Source organism: Amblyomma americanum, chromosome 5 (genome assembly GCF_052857255.1).
Source record: "Amblyomma americanum isolate KBUSLIRL-KWMA chromosome 5, ASM5285725v1, whole genome shotgun sequence".
Classification (NCBI taxonomy): Eukaryota; Metazoa; Arthropoda; class Arachnida; order Ixodida; family Ixodidae; genus Amblyomma; species Amblyomma americanum.
In genome coordinates, this window is record NC_135501.1 from 82,842,788 (window position 1) to 82,857,671 (window position 14,884).

The following is a 14,884-nucleotide window of genomic DNA, read 5'->3' on the forward strand; positions in this document are numbered from 1 at the left end:
AATTTCCGGTTCCCTATTTTGCCCTGACACGCTGACGACGTAGGAAAGCAGGTTTACGGTCGGGTCCAAAACACAGAAGCTTCTCGCGTCCTAACATCCACGCGTCTTACGTGTCGCAGAGCGGAATACTGAAAACGTACTCAAGAAAACCGGTCAGTTCACCTCTTGGATTCTCCGTCTTCGAGCCTCTAATACCCGTGGCACACAGACAAATTCACTGTCATTAAGTGCTAACTGCTTCAAGTTTTAATGTAATTCGCCAGGTGCAACACGAGTAATTTAATGACATTAGCCGTACTGTTATTTGCGACCGAGTTCGGCAGATTCGTCCGAGCAACGCGTACTGTCGTTGCCATCTGACACGCAGAAATGCATCCAATTTTGTTACTGATTACTTCCTATCCAATAGCAAATAGTTAATTCACACTTTTCAGTGAAATGAGGTTTCTATATGGCATTTCTGATGCGAGGTGAGCCATTTTTACCTGCACTTCTGGCAGGTACTCTCGGCTTGCACATTGGAGTTCATGGCTACTTTTTCGATTCGAAAAGCATGCAGCGTTTTGTACATAAAAACTTTTACATTACGTTAGAATGACGTCGACGAGATATTGTGCTCATTCGAACTATTTATATTGAGGTTAATTGTCTGACTGCCCTGCAGGCGTTATTGTAACCTTGGTATAATGATATCAAAAGTGGATGTGTAGCATTGACTCAGAAACTAATGCCACTAACAAACTTACGGCCTCAAGCAATTTCTCGTGTACGTGTGGCACGGGTATAAAAGTTAAAAAAACGGGCTCGTCCGTGATTTGAACCCGCGACCTCTCGCACCCGAAGAGAGAATCATACCCCTAGACCAACGAGCCGAGTTGCAAGGCGATGAACGGGATAGGTGTAAATAAGCTGGTACTTAAACGAGGAACAACTGTGAAGCACGTCTGACCTTCCCTTTTTCAGGCGTATCCGGAATATAAACTGCTTTGAAAATGTACCAACCACGTAAACATCAATATCTGTCCTATGTAGCTCTGCAGTCAGCGGCTTCGGAATCTTGTCACGCTGAGAAAATCAGCGTTGGCGGACGGCGGACGAGGGTAAGGACTAGTTGCGTCAGCGCAGTTGTGTCTACTTCATGCTCTCGTCCGCCAGGACTGCTTTTCTAAGCATGATTGTAGCCAAACAACTCTCCCAGCAACATACCTTGCTTCACAATGCATTGGAGCGATCTCAGCAATTCAAATACGGACAACTAGTTCGTGTGGATAACTCAAATAGATATGCAGGCTGTGTTTACCCATTTGTGCAGGCTGTGTTTAAAGGCTGTGTTTACCCATTACCCTGTGCTTACCCATAGGCGTGTTATACCCATTTGATTAGAACAATACTTTTCGGTGATTCCTAAGTTATCAACGCGGGACATTCTCCTGCAGAACGAAAACGACTTCATAGGTCAGTAAAGTTTGGGAAAATGAGTTCATTAGGTTATGGATAAGCGCAATTAGAGATTAACTGGACACTGAAGCTCTATAGCGAAACACTAAATCCTTGAATGGCGAACGAATGTAACGTTTGGCCATCACTGCTGCTATATAGGTTTAGTAATCTCGAACTTGTCTCGTTATTTTTACGAACCTTCTATTAAAGCATTTCTTGGAGGAGGCGCAAAACAAAAAAACAAACACAACCGCTTTTCTCATAGTGGTTGACTCTTCAAAGCACACGAAAATTGTTGCTACTCGTTACACCATAAAAGTATGTCTTGGTCCCGAAGTGGGCCAATATGCTTCGTGGTTCTTCTTACTTTATGCTTAGAGCACCAGAATCGAATCGAGGATTGGATTTTTGTGTGCAAGTGTTTACATTGAATGCATCACCCTCGACGCTTGCAAAAAAAAAACCTGTTATTGTTGATGATGATGACGACCGTGATACCCAGGTACGCTTCCGTCAAAAAATGATTCCGTAGTCGTGTGCTGGGCGTTCACCTCTTCATAGCAGCGAGACAGCTCGACACACATGGCACTATACAAGAGCAGGAAGTCATGCGTTCCCACACCGATGTTTTACATCGTCTGGCGAAAAGATAAAAAGAGCGTTCTTAGTACCTGTACAGGGGAATGAGGACTGCAACAATATGTTTGCAATATGCTGAAAGTACAGCTTTGCAGGAAAAAGGTTTTGTCGACCACCGCAGGCCATTGAAAAACGACTGTCACTTATACTAACACTTCACGCCGGTCTGGACCCACTCCAGACGACTGTACACACAGGGCGACAATATCTATCGATTTTGTTTTTGAAGTGAAAGCTTCACTACGCTAGGTAAAGCCGATTTCGCCGTGCGTTGCCGGTTGACCTTCAAGTGAGCGAGAAGACAAGTGTGGCTATTGGCCTTACCATGTGTGGTCCACTACGGTGTCACACCTCCTGACCTTTTACCTTTCGATTCGCAGGTAGAGGGCGGTAGAATAGGCAGCAACGTTCTTTGGGTGATGAACCTCTCGCGATGAACCATTAATTTACCTGCCATCTGCCATGGTGGCAGGGTGGCTGTGCTTCCTATCCAGTGTGCGGAAATCACTCAACATTACAGACGCCAAGCCGCGTCTACTTGCCCGATACACGACAGCTTTCGCTCTCTAACCAGGTTCAGCAGTAGTTAAACCGCAGCTAATTTTTGTGCCACTTAAGATGATGTGACCTGGGCCATGGTCTCGCTCGGCCTCAACTAAACATCGAGAGGTTACGTCGTAATCTAAGGACTGCACTACTTTCGTTAGGGGCAAATTTTGCGAGACCCTGGCTCGATCCGCCATTTGTGCAGTGCTGCCAGATTTCACAGTGCTGCTTTGACGCCCCCTGCAATTGAATTGCGAATAGGAGGAGATGTATGCTATATCATAGACGCATTCGTGTCCGTCTACGGCTTTTCGCTGTCCGTTTCTTGTTCGTGTAGTTCTTTTTTCGCATCTATAACGTGGCAACTAGCCCCACACGTTCTACTCATGCGGAGGAACTCCAAATATTGGACCATTTGGGTTCTTCAACGTGCACTGCCATCAGCCAGCACAGCAGCAATTATGCACCTCCCCTACAGTGTAATCCGGCCGGGCTTCTGCCCGGCAAAGCGGACGGAGAACATGGCCGTTCGGGTACATACACAGTGAAGGCGAGTGCGTATAGAAAATATTTTGAAGTGTTTTCTCTGCCATCCTAATTACTTAATTACTGCGTCTACACTGCACTTTCCTGGAGCCTATTTCACTGGCTTGGTATATATGGCATTTGCTCTCTTCCCTGGTCGTTCAGGGGAATTTCCCATGGCAGACTAGATTTCATTAAAATTTGTAGTTACTCATTAATATCAGACTGGACCCAGCCACAAGGTTGAAAAGAAAAGACGTTTTTTTTTTGTTAATCTTTGCAGCCGAAAAACAATGCGTCCTGGTTGCGGGCTCAACCAGGCTGGTACGATGTGGATGTTTGATATTTACTCACTTAAATCAGAAAGTTTTTACTGTAGATGCAGTCTGTTTTCGCGCGGATGCCATCGCAGCCACGTCACCTTATTCCCTCGGCCTGCACGAGCGGCGTACAAAGAAGTGGAAGTCTTGGAACGCCAGCGTAGTGGCCTGCAATGGCGACGCTGCAGAAACGCAAACCACGGCGGAAGACGAAGTCTGCCACCTCTTCCGACGCTGACAGACACGAAGAGAGGTCCCAACCTCAACAGTCCGAAGCCGCCGAGGATGAGGGCAAGAAGTGCGCCGTCGAAGTCGACGGGCACCAGAACAGCAGGCGCGAAGACATCTTGCCACCCGCCGACCTCGCTCCACCGGATGGCGCCCTCCCACCTGCACCACTCCACGATGTCACCACGACCTCCCAGCCTGTGTCCTCATCGCAGCAGAGTGACGACGCCCCCGTCACCGTAAAGACCGCTTTGGCCCCGGCTCCGCTGTTGCCACCTTTGGCTGTCGTTGATGCCGTTTCGGTAAGCGTGATTGAAGTTTGATATTTTATGTGTTTAAAAGCACCGCCCAGCCAATAAGATTAGGGACCGCGGCGCGATCGCGATCACAAAAAAAAAACCCACTGTCTACGTCAAAACCGCTGTAAATGCGGCAAATTTCACTTCAAATACGGCTGTCATTGTGAGGCGCTTGTTGAAATGAGGGGGAAGACATTCAGACACTGGAACCTAGAGAGATAGGCCTCAGTCAGATGCGCCACTGCTGCATCGTTTGTTACAGTAAATGCGTGTGCCTCGTCATGCTGGCGGCTGCATTTTATTTTCGAGTTTAGATTATCGTTTTGTTCTTTTTAAGAACAGAGAACAGCTGTTAGCTTGGTTGTGCAGCAGCGGGAGATTCATAAATTGGATCGTTCCCGCGCGCTGCACTCGTGGTAGTAATGCACGAAATGTGCCATCGATGACGGTGTCGAATAATTTAGACTTAAGGATTCTCACTAAAATGCATTACCAAGAAGCTTGTGCCAGTAGTGGAATCGGCTACACCGCCTGTCGTTTCGCGATGTGCAGTAAGAAGTGCGTCCTTTGTGCACCCTTGCAGTCCGCCGCACAACGCATGCAACCCTCAGGGATCACCCCAGCTCTTCCCAAACTGCCAGGGCCCCATACGGCTGCTTCCTCCAAAGCAAAGAGGAGGGCGAGCTTCTACGTGGACGCCGCTAGAATTCCCGACGTTGTCGCAAGCGCCGTCATCCAGTCTACCCTGCTGGTGAGAAAGCGGTCGTGCTTTGTCCCGTGTACAGTCGGTGCAAAGCAGAGAAGGAGAGTAAAAGTTTTGCTTCGTTTATCAAGACTTTGTTCGATGGTCTGAGTCTTCTCTTCACTGCTGTTGAAGTTCGTGCTTCGAGAATAGTCTTGCTCCCTGTCTGCTGCCAATGATAGCTTTAAAGCACGATGGCATGGAGTGCTTGCAGATGGATCACCTGCGTTCCATGAAAGTGTTCGCAGTCTGTCGTATTTAATGGTACTGGCAGCCTCTCGCCCTCGCGAGTGTCCGTCAAACCTGATGCAGACGAACCTTGCAATAACTTTAATGTCGTCATGCCTCATAATATCCTACATCTGTCCTTATAAAAAATGGTTTATAGACTGTCTATAAACGTCCTAATGACTTTCTTGTCTTTCTTTAGGTATTTATTTGTTCATAATCTGTAGCCTGAGTACAGACAAAAGTATAGTGAAACTGCATGACCATGAATAAATAAATTGTATGTACACTGTCTATAGGATTTGTATTACATGTGGAATTGTCAATAGGATTTGTCTATATAAAGTGTATATATAGACTTTATAGACAAAAGTCTGAGCGCAATCTATAGACTGTTTAAAGGAATATTTCTATTTTTGATCAGCTTGAAGGTAACATCTGTGGGAACTGATTACGGGTACAAATGTTGTGTGGTTAGTGGAGGCGGTAACTAAGCCCATGCGCGCCGCCGCAAGGTTACTGTTTCCATTCCCAGTGTTTACAGCGAGAAAACAATATGAGCCATAAATTGTGTGTTACTGCTATCTAACCTAACTTTCTTGGGGGGGGGGGGGGGGTGTTCTCGATTTCTCTGTGCAAATAATTTTGTTTTTGTGGTACATAGTTTCTCGTAAAAAATGGCGATGACGGTATGAAGCGGGTTGCCTCAGTAAAAACGCCTGCACTTTTGTGAAACTCAAACAAGGCGCCTTCGGAGTTCATGGTAGGAGGTGCACAAAGGGAAGGAAAACAAAGCTCGTGTTCATGAACCGGGGAAACCTACAATACCTTTTATGTAGTAATTTTTTTAAGAAGCCACCACCGACTGGAGCAATCCTTCTATTATTAAGTATTGCAGCCATACTTGCAATTGTTTGTTTCTCGCTTGTACGGCTGCGAACAAAAGTTCGGTTATTTTTTTTTGTGTGTGTGTGCTCAGTGTGCCTATTTCATTGTCTTTTAAGCTTTAGCCTATCTCTTCGTATTTGCGCGCTATGATGTTCTACCGCGCTGTTGCGTTTTGCCGCTTTTTATTTTATTGAAACTTGCGGAGGTTTTCTTCCCTGCCGATCTGTGTACTTTATTGATTGTACTTATCACCTTGCTAAAATTTCTTTTGGAGTTGTATATGTGAAGGGACAAATATAGGAACACAAACAGCAGGATGATGGCAGATTGTGGATGAATCACGGCTTTGCTCCTGAGCGTATCCGCTGTGATGTCATAATCAGTAACAACGCGCTACATGTGACATTGCAAACATTGCCAGATTTTAATTTCGATGCTGAGAAGAGAACTGAAATTCTTCAGAGAAAGGATTCTCGCTACAACGAAATTGGTGTTGGTTTTGGACATACACATGTCCTGGCTAGCCCTGTCGTGATGATAAAACTTTCGTGCCTTCAATGAACTACTGCAGAAAATGCCGTCACTGCTTGAAGCATTGCTTTCCTTTCGGCTGGATAAAAGGCAAAAAAATTACAGCCTCTTACCCCAAGTGTTCGACCAGTGATAAGTGCTACCTACCTGGTTTTCGAAATGTTTATACATTAGTGATGACTCATGCAGACGGTAGGGCGATTCTGTTTATATCATGGGACGATTACAATGAGTTTGTTTATTGCGTGATAAATATGCGGGCCCCACGGACTAAATTACTTTGCCCCGCAACCTGTTTGCCCTGAGAGCGCTTGTCCTCGGCTTGACCCGCCGCACGTTTGTTGCTTTGGGCTTTCGTCTCCTCTCTCCCTAGGTTTCTGGTCCATCTCTTTTCTTCTCACTTGTCTGGAAGAGTTGAGGAAAAAAGGGAATGGGAATGGGGCGCGACGACGACGACCGGGCTACGTCGAGGTATCAACTAGCTAAGACAGGTAGCGCTGTAATGAATATTGCGTTGTGTCTAGCGGCACACGCTGTCGCCTCCTCTTCCAACCGGGAAACCTCCTTTCGGGTCCTTCCAGGCGGCCCCGCAAGCCAAGGCGTCCTCCCAGTGCCCCCCGGAGCTCTCAGCGATGCAAGAGTCTCGTCCACAGCCTCCCATCCGGAGGAGGCGGAGTGCCAGTATCAACATGGACGCCTCAGAGACTCGTACCGGTGCCGCGATAGCGATCAGTCAGTCGACATTGTTGGTAAGAACATGCAGCCTCCCTGAGTCAGTCTTTTGTTGTCAACACTTGGCTGCTGAGGATCACTGCAGGACAGTGTACCTCTCCCACTGGTGGCCTCCCGCCGTCTCTGTCTAACACCAGCTGAGCCCATCGACGCGCCTTCTCCAAAATCCGCACGATGCTTCCCTTAGCACCCCCCCCCCCCCTATCTTCTGCCATTCCCTCATTCGTTCCCTTTCCTTGGAGTTTGCTCTGTTACACTAAGAGGCCATAGGTAATACGATGCCCATGTGTTTTGTCATGTAAGTGCACATTAAAGAACCCTAAGAAGTCGATATTAATCCACAGCTCTCTGTTACGGCGCTTATCCCTTTCCTTGTTTTTTTCATTCCCTCCCCCGTACCCTTCCACACGGCATCGTTTAGGTGCACAACGCGAACTGACGAGACAGCTACTCCGCCTTTTCCTGTACTTAAGGCCAATTAATATTACCATTGCTTATCATTGCTCCGCAGTGCATATCTCGCCAAATACGCGTAAAAAACAGCACGTTGAAAAGGCCAGGAGAGAGCATGACACGATCTAGCGCAGCCTTTCTTTGGTGTGCGCACACAAATAGATTAGAAATTACAAGGCCCTGCAGTTCCCGTTGGATTTAGTATTTACTTGTAAAATGTGCACCGGTCATTGTTCTGAAACTTACGGCATAGCAGAGCGTGTTGACCGGCTGGACGGTTCATAGTTTCCAGAAGTCGGAAAGCGCACTCGCAAGACACACACACACACACGCACACACACACACACACACACACACACACACACACACACACACACACACACACACACACACACACACACACACACACACACACACACACACACACACACACACACACACACACACACACACACACACACACACACACACACACACACACACACACACACACACACACACACACACACACACACACACACACACACACACACACACACACACACACACACACACACACACACACACACACACACACACACACACACACACACACACACACACACACACACACACACACACACACACACACACACACACACACACACACACACACACACACACACACACACACACACACACACACACACACACACACACACACACACACACACACACACACACACACACACACACACACACACACACACACACACACACACACACACACACACACACACACACACACACACACACACACACACACACACACACACACACACACACACACACACACACACACACACACACACACACACACACACACACACACACACACACACACACACACACACACACACACACACACACACACACACACACACACACACACACACACACACACACACACACACACACACACACAAAGATATGGAGGACATTTAAGATTACGTGTGGGCTATGAATGCGAAATCATGCACGTGGGGTCTCCGGCTGCGGCGATGGCGTTGTACTCTATTTCCGTGCCCAGCGAAGCTTATCTGTTCGTGCCGCCCGATTGGAAGTCGATGAAGACGACGATACCCAGACCCAGCGCGGCAGACTTGCATTTCAGCGCATGGGGTGTGGTGCTGCTTCGATGGCCCAGTGCTCTAATGAAGTGGACAGCGACGTTTAGCTTCTCGCGCCGGTCTGGGTCCCACTTCGGGAGAAAATTTATTCAGGTTGATTTCTTTCTTTCTCGAAGAAGTCACGCGGGTTTTCGGCCAGCTTGCCTGGACAGCGCCGGATTTCCCGCTTTATGAGCCATTTAATTTTTCGCATTCAAAGAGGAAGACACCCGAAAAGCGCTGGTGTCGTCGCAAAGGCCGCTGCCAACTCGCGTTTTAAGCCCGGGATACATGGAGCGTTTTTGTCGGCGATTTTCGCCCGACGGCGCGCATTTGAAGCCCGGCCTCGAAAAAAACGTTCGCCGCCGCCAATCTCGCCCCGCCAGATATTGACGCGCGGCGTCCGGCGAGACCGGAAGTGGCAGCCGAAGCAAGCCAATAGCAGCGCAGAAAGCCCGCTCTTCCGGTTTGGCTGCCTCCGTCGCCGCCGCCGCCGCCAACATGGCCGCCATGGCCGACGAGCACTGTTATAGTGCCTAGAATATACTTGCTAGTGTGCCGAGGGTGCGCGCTCGCGTGGTCGCTGTGGTGATGCCTTCCTACAGCCACCACGTGGTGGCGCTGCCAGTCGCTAAGGTGCCACCACGCCGCGTTCGCTGCCGAGGCAGCGTAGGTGCGGCAAGTCTGGCGTTGGTGCGCTGCACTTTTCACTACGAAAGCCTGTCTCTGAACGCTTTGAGAGCGCTTTTGGCATAAAAACACTAATGGCTGCAGATAATCTTACCGGCCTGGCATTACCAGGAGAGAGTCCTGGACTGAAACAGCGCTCGCCGAAGCGTTTGACACGTACCACCAGGTCTAGTTTGCTAAATTTTTATTCGTTTATTCTTTGTTGTGAGCCGCGGAAGGACTTAAGCAGAAGTCATGTTGACTGCCTAATGTTCAGCGAGGTACCCAACTTGAAATAAGCAACGAAAGGTGATGCGTTGGCCGCATTACGTTGTTGTGATTGAACGATCGAGTATGGTCGGGACTCATTATTGCTGCATGGAAACTTCCGATCAATATTTTATTCGACTAGGGGCCAGTCAGAATCAGAATCATGTTTATTTATACAAGAAGGAAATACAGCCTGGATAAATGTATACAGAAGGAGGTCCCGTAGTCAGCGACAGTACTGGGACCTCCTATATTGTTTATCAAAATGCTAAAATAAATGCAAACATAGCAGTAGTAATAAGAAGCTGATGAAAAAATCTTGCCGTTACATATTTCCTCGGCGACGCACATATTATATACAGGGGTGAGTAGGCATATAGAACAACCAAGCAGAATAATGAAAATAGAAGTTATACAGTGTTTATAGTTATACAGTTATTCAGTACTACTTATAAATTACAATATTACTAAAAAAGCGAAAAATGAACAGCAAATTGGCGATAGCAAAAATAGTGCACGTATTAAAAGTATGTGGTGTACATCTGATGTAACACCTTATAATTCTAAAATGTGGTAGCTTGTCTAACAGCTATTGTGAACTATTAACGCTTTTAGTTAATAATAATAATTGTTTTTTGGGGGAAAGGAAATGGCGCAATATCTGTCTCATATATTCGTTGCACACCTGAAACGCGCCGTAAGGGAAGGGATAAAGGAGGGAGTGAAAGGTGAAACGAAGAAGAGGTGCCGTAGTGGAGGGCTCCGGAATAATTTCGACCACCTGGGGATCTTTAACGTGCACTGACATCGCACAGCACACGAGCGCCTTAGCGTTGTTCCTCCATAAAAACTCAGCCGCCGCGGTCGGGTTCGAGCCCGAGAACTCCGGATCAGTAGTCGAGCGCCCTAACCACTGAGCCACCGCGGCGGGGCTTTTAGTTCATTTTTAAATTTACATACAGGTTTAGTGTTTTTTAATTCCACCGGTAAGGTATTCCATAAGGAGAATGATGAAAAATAAACTTTTTGCTTCCCATAATTGGTGCGTGCTTGAGGCAGAATTAGGTTCCTGTTAATCGCAAATCTCGTGGTGCTGGTGTTGGTGAGCTCTGGCCTTGGGATGGATTGAAATGAAATATGTTCAGTAATTACTTTGTATATGAAGAAACCAAGGTTAAGTTGGACAGGTTGAGGTACGGAGAGAATTCGCAGTGAATTGAGTAAAGATTGAGCATTAAAATCGAAGGGGCTGTGTGTTAGTATTCGGACTGCTTGATTTTGAACTACTTGTAACGATGTCAAATGAGTATTGAAGGTGTCACCCCAGCATGTTATGCAATAAGAGAGATGGGAATGTATGAATGAGTTATACAAGGTTAAAAGTACAGACTGATTAAAGTAAGGGCGAGTTCTGATGAGAATTCTGAAGCCATTTGCTATCTTCCATTTAGCGCCAGAAATATGGGAACGAAATTTTAAATGGCGATCTAATTCTTCTGCTAAAAACAATGGTGATTCGCTGACTGGAATGACGTGCGGGCCTAGGCAAATGGGGGGAACACAAGTAGTTGCGATCCACGCATCGCGATCGCGGGCGAAGGATATCGTATACACCTTTATGCGGAGTGAGCGCTCGGCTAGCTCTGCACAGGTGGAAAGACCGAGTTGTGGCCCCCATTAATTCTCAATGGCGAGCAGAACATCAAACCCGGAATGGCGTCGCATATAGGTAAAAGAAAAGCAGGGCACTCTCGCTCTTTCCCACCACGGGGTCCGTCTTCAAGAATCGCATGCGACGATCAACACAAGCAGTTGGAATAGGTCTCACTACTGATGTGTTTTATTTGCAAATCACAGCTTGCTTCATACAACTTATGCAGGTGTGTATGAGCTTGAGCTTCCCTTTGTAATGGAACAAAAGAAAATGGTAATTGTACCATTGATTCTTACTTACAAATCTGGAATACAGTAAAACAGATAAAAAACAGAGCTTGTTGTAAGCACGCGCTTGCTTTGTTCTTTTCCGAGAAAATACACTGTAGCGACCACAAGGCTGCGTTCTGGCATCAAGCTTCCAAATGTTACCATTCTTTCTATATACAAAGGGGCAAAGTTGTTTTTTTTCCGCTCCATAACGTGCGTAGGCTACAGAGCCAGCAGGTGCTTCAGATATTTTGGTCCAGGTCGCAGGAATACAAATTGAGTCCAACGGATGCTGATCTTCAATAGCAATACAACCCATCTGCTGCTGCGGGCATCACTGGGCTGCTCTGTTGCTGCCGGCCCGTCGGAAACATCGTCGAGCGTTCTTGGCGGTCCTCCACCGGCACTGCGCATTTGCCGTTTAGTGACAGGTTGGTCACACAGGTTCCTCGCTTTTCTTTTCGATGTCTTCTTAGGCAGAAGGTATTTCGGATAGCTGTCGAATACTGCTCGCATGACATCGGGCGTCAGACGTAGTCTATCTGGCGAGCTCGTTGACGACACTGTTCACCGTCTCTAGATGTAGCAGTCTCCAAAATGTTTCTCGCAGAAAACACACGCTGGTGTCAAGTTGCGGTCCTGTCTTTTGATCAGCCGCTCCCACTCCGCAAGCCGTGTTGGGTCCGAGGACAGAGAACATGGAAGCCTTGCTCGGATTCGACCGGTAGCCACTCCGACGGAGCGGCACGAAACATGTTTTTTCCCGGCCTTGATGCTTCGATTTTACCATCATTAGTCGCTGTGGTATTCCCTCACATGGAACAACACAGGACAAAACAACAGAAAAAAGCGCAGATGAGACCAAAATGTTATAATCCACACCGCGCACGACCAACGCAACTGCAGCGACTGCGGCATGTCCGGTAGCGACGGCACCTTTACTACGAGCAGTGCCCCTCGCGGCCAAAGTTGGCAGGCATCGCGCGCGCTGCCACCCTCTCCCATTGGGAGAGCGCTCCGCTCGACACACTAGTAGGATATTCTAGGCACTATAGCACTGTTGTGTTTATTGCGCGGAAATCTTATTAACGTAGAAATAAACGCTTTACCAGACATGAAATGTCACTTCTTTTGGAGAACACGACCGAATCTTGGATAGAAATGCCCGCCTTTCCTCTCTGAGGCGAAGATGCCGAAGAAAACCGCAGCTGATGGTAGCCACGGCTGAGCGTGCATCGACAGGTACGCGACCGCATGCATTCGAGCACGCAAAACCTTGTAGATATCTATGCGCGCGTGCTGCAATCAGTACAGTGGTGTCTAAATGGAAAATTTCGTTATTCTGAATGAGGAGTCAGCGTCACTACTCTCAAAGAGCTCCTCGCGCAATGGTATTTACCACTTGTTGATCACATTGCTTTCGTGCTGAGGGATACGCGGCGGCGGGCTGCCGCTTATTCGCTCCATGTATCTCCGTCCGGGCGTCTGCCGCCACGACGTTTTCTGCCGGGCGAATATCGTCGAAAAAAAAACGTCGTTGAAAGTTGAGTCGCAAAGAGGAGGCAAGGGTAACGGGTCGAAGCGTTTGCAAGCGCTGCATGGTGACGACTAAATACAAGTTAGGAAGAAACAGAAAAGACGAGCAAGTCTATTTTTGTCCTTCCTTAACCTGTATTCTGTCGTGACTGTGCAGCGGCCGCAAATGCTTCCACGTACCCAATAATTCTCGACAAAAGCATTTTTGAGCACGAAAGAGTTCATGAACACATTTTTTTTCTTATATTGGAAGATTTAACTATAACAATAAATATATCCGTAGATCTTCCGTCGGCAGGCTTGCAATTTTTTTTTCGTATTAACTTTCTTGCTATCGTCAAAACCTTTCCCCATTGGTTTTCTATGCCTTTCTATGCCAGGCTTAACTGTTCGATGCAAGCGATGGAAAAACTTAGATTTTGCTGCACATCGCAAATCGGACAGTTACCTTCAATATTTTCAAAACCATACCTTAGAATTTCCCAATATTCAATCTTTTTTTATCCGAGAATGTTGGACATGTTGGTCTACCAACTATCTCGAACACCATGCAGCAGTTCGCAGGAACTGCGCACTCAAGCTGCTTTTTTATTCTGTTCACACATAGCGTTTTATCTGACGCTGCAGCAAAGGGAAGGAGTTGTTTATACACAATGTAAGAAAAGAGATGAATTTAGAATGACGACACAAACACTGCGTTGTCAGAAATAACGGCCCAAAATCTATACGCAAATGATCACTTGTGGTTGCGAAGCCATAACTACAATAGCGTCACGGGCTTCAGTTCTTCTGAATAACATATTCGCTCCGTCGACAAAAGGAAACCATTCTTGGATTGACACAACCATATCGAGTAGTGCAAGAAATCAATGATCTTAATACCCGAACGCTACGAACTGAACAAAATTGATTGCACCTTTTCTTTAATAATCGTAATTAAGTTTTTTTTTACCTCCGCGGAATACACTGATGTTTTCCCAGGCAAGTAAGCGCAGCTTATGTATGGGAGCGCTCAGTCTTTGTCTCCTGCCGGAATGTTTAGCATAAGCGCGGCAATAAATCATCTCTTTTTTTTGCTTTCTTTATGGGAACGCTTTAACAATACGCCGATGAGGTGAAGCAGCAGTTGCGACAATGTCAAAAAGCTCTGAACTACTTAATGATCACAAGGAAGGCCATTGGAAATTGTATCTGTGGGGTTCCGGAGAGAATTATCGACTTGTACGCACTTCGAAGAAAGCGTTAATCTTGCCCCAACTTCACCATACTTTACCTTTCAGTTTTGTACGCGATTTGGCAGCGGCTTGTACAGTTGAAGGCTCATGCGTATGGCCGTCTATACAAAATTTCTCAATAGACATCGGGCCACACGGTCTGTTTTCGATGTCGTGTCCAGCTGAGCGAACGAAAAAATAAATAGTTCTGCGCAGAATCGTTACTGAATAGTAAAAGCAACGTTTGCGAGCGCAGGCCCCAAATAGCTGCTAGCAAACCGGCGTTAGCACACGCGAGCCTTTGACTACTTTCTTTTGGTGTTGTGGGGTTTTAATTTCTGAGATAAATACGTTCTCCCCACTTGACCGCGGCTGACACTGTTCAAAACCGCCCGAACCCCATCCCGTGATCGAGTAAGCTACCGAGTGCACGCCGACCACGGCGGGCCTTACTCTGCGGGAACAAAGGGACGACACTCTGGCTGACACAGACAGGCATTTATTGCTACAGTAACAATAACGCCAGCTAGCAACAAAATGCACTAATGAATCG

The 14,884-nt window shown here is 47.1% G+C and overlaps 1 protein-coding gene across 1 annotated transcript; it reads left to right on the plus strand.

Annotated features, from left to right (window-relative positions):
• The first annotated feature begins 3,629 nt into the window (after positions 1 to 3,629).
• On the plus strand, positions 3,630 to 7,249 carry LOC144134008 (uncharacterized). Its single transcript, XM_077667028.1, has 3 exons — positions 3,630 to 4,000; positions 4,581 to 4,748; positions 6,968 to 7,249. Exons 1-3 carry the CDS (start codon positions 3,644 to 3,646, stop codon positions 7,247 to 7,249), a joined length of 807 nt encoding a protein of 268 aa, XP_077523154.1. The 5' UTR covers positions 3,630 to 3,643.
• Positions 7,250 to 14,884: the final 7,635 nt, after the last annotated feature.

Excerpts from the sequence above, each read along its gene's own strand:
- LOC144134008 (XM_077667028.1), top strand. The coding sequence starts at position 3,644 with ATGGCGACGCTGCAGAAACGCAAACCACGGCGGAAGACGAAGTCTGCC. Across the intron at positions 4,001-4,580 it reads CTGTCGTTGATGCCGTTTCG|TCCGCCGCACAACGCATGCA; the intron begins GTAAGCGTGATT and ends GCACCCTTGCAG. Across the intron at positions 4,749-6,967 it reads TCATCCAGTCTACCCTGCTG|GCGGCCCCGCAAGCCAAGGC; the intron begins GTGAGAAAGCGG and ends GGGTCCTTCCAG.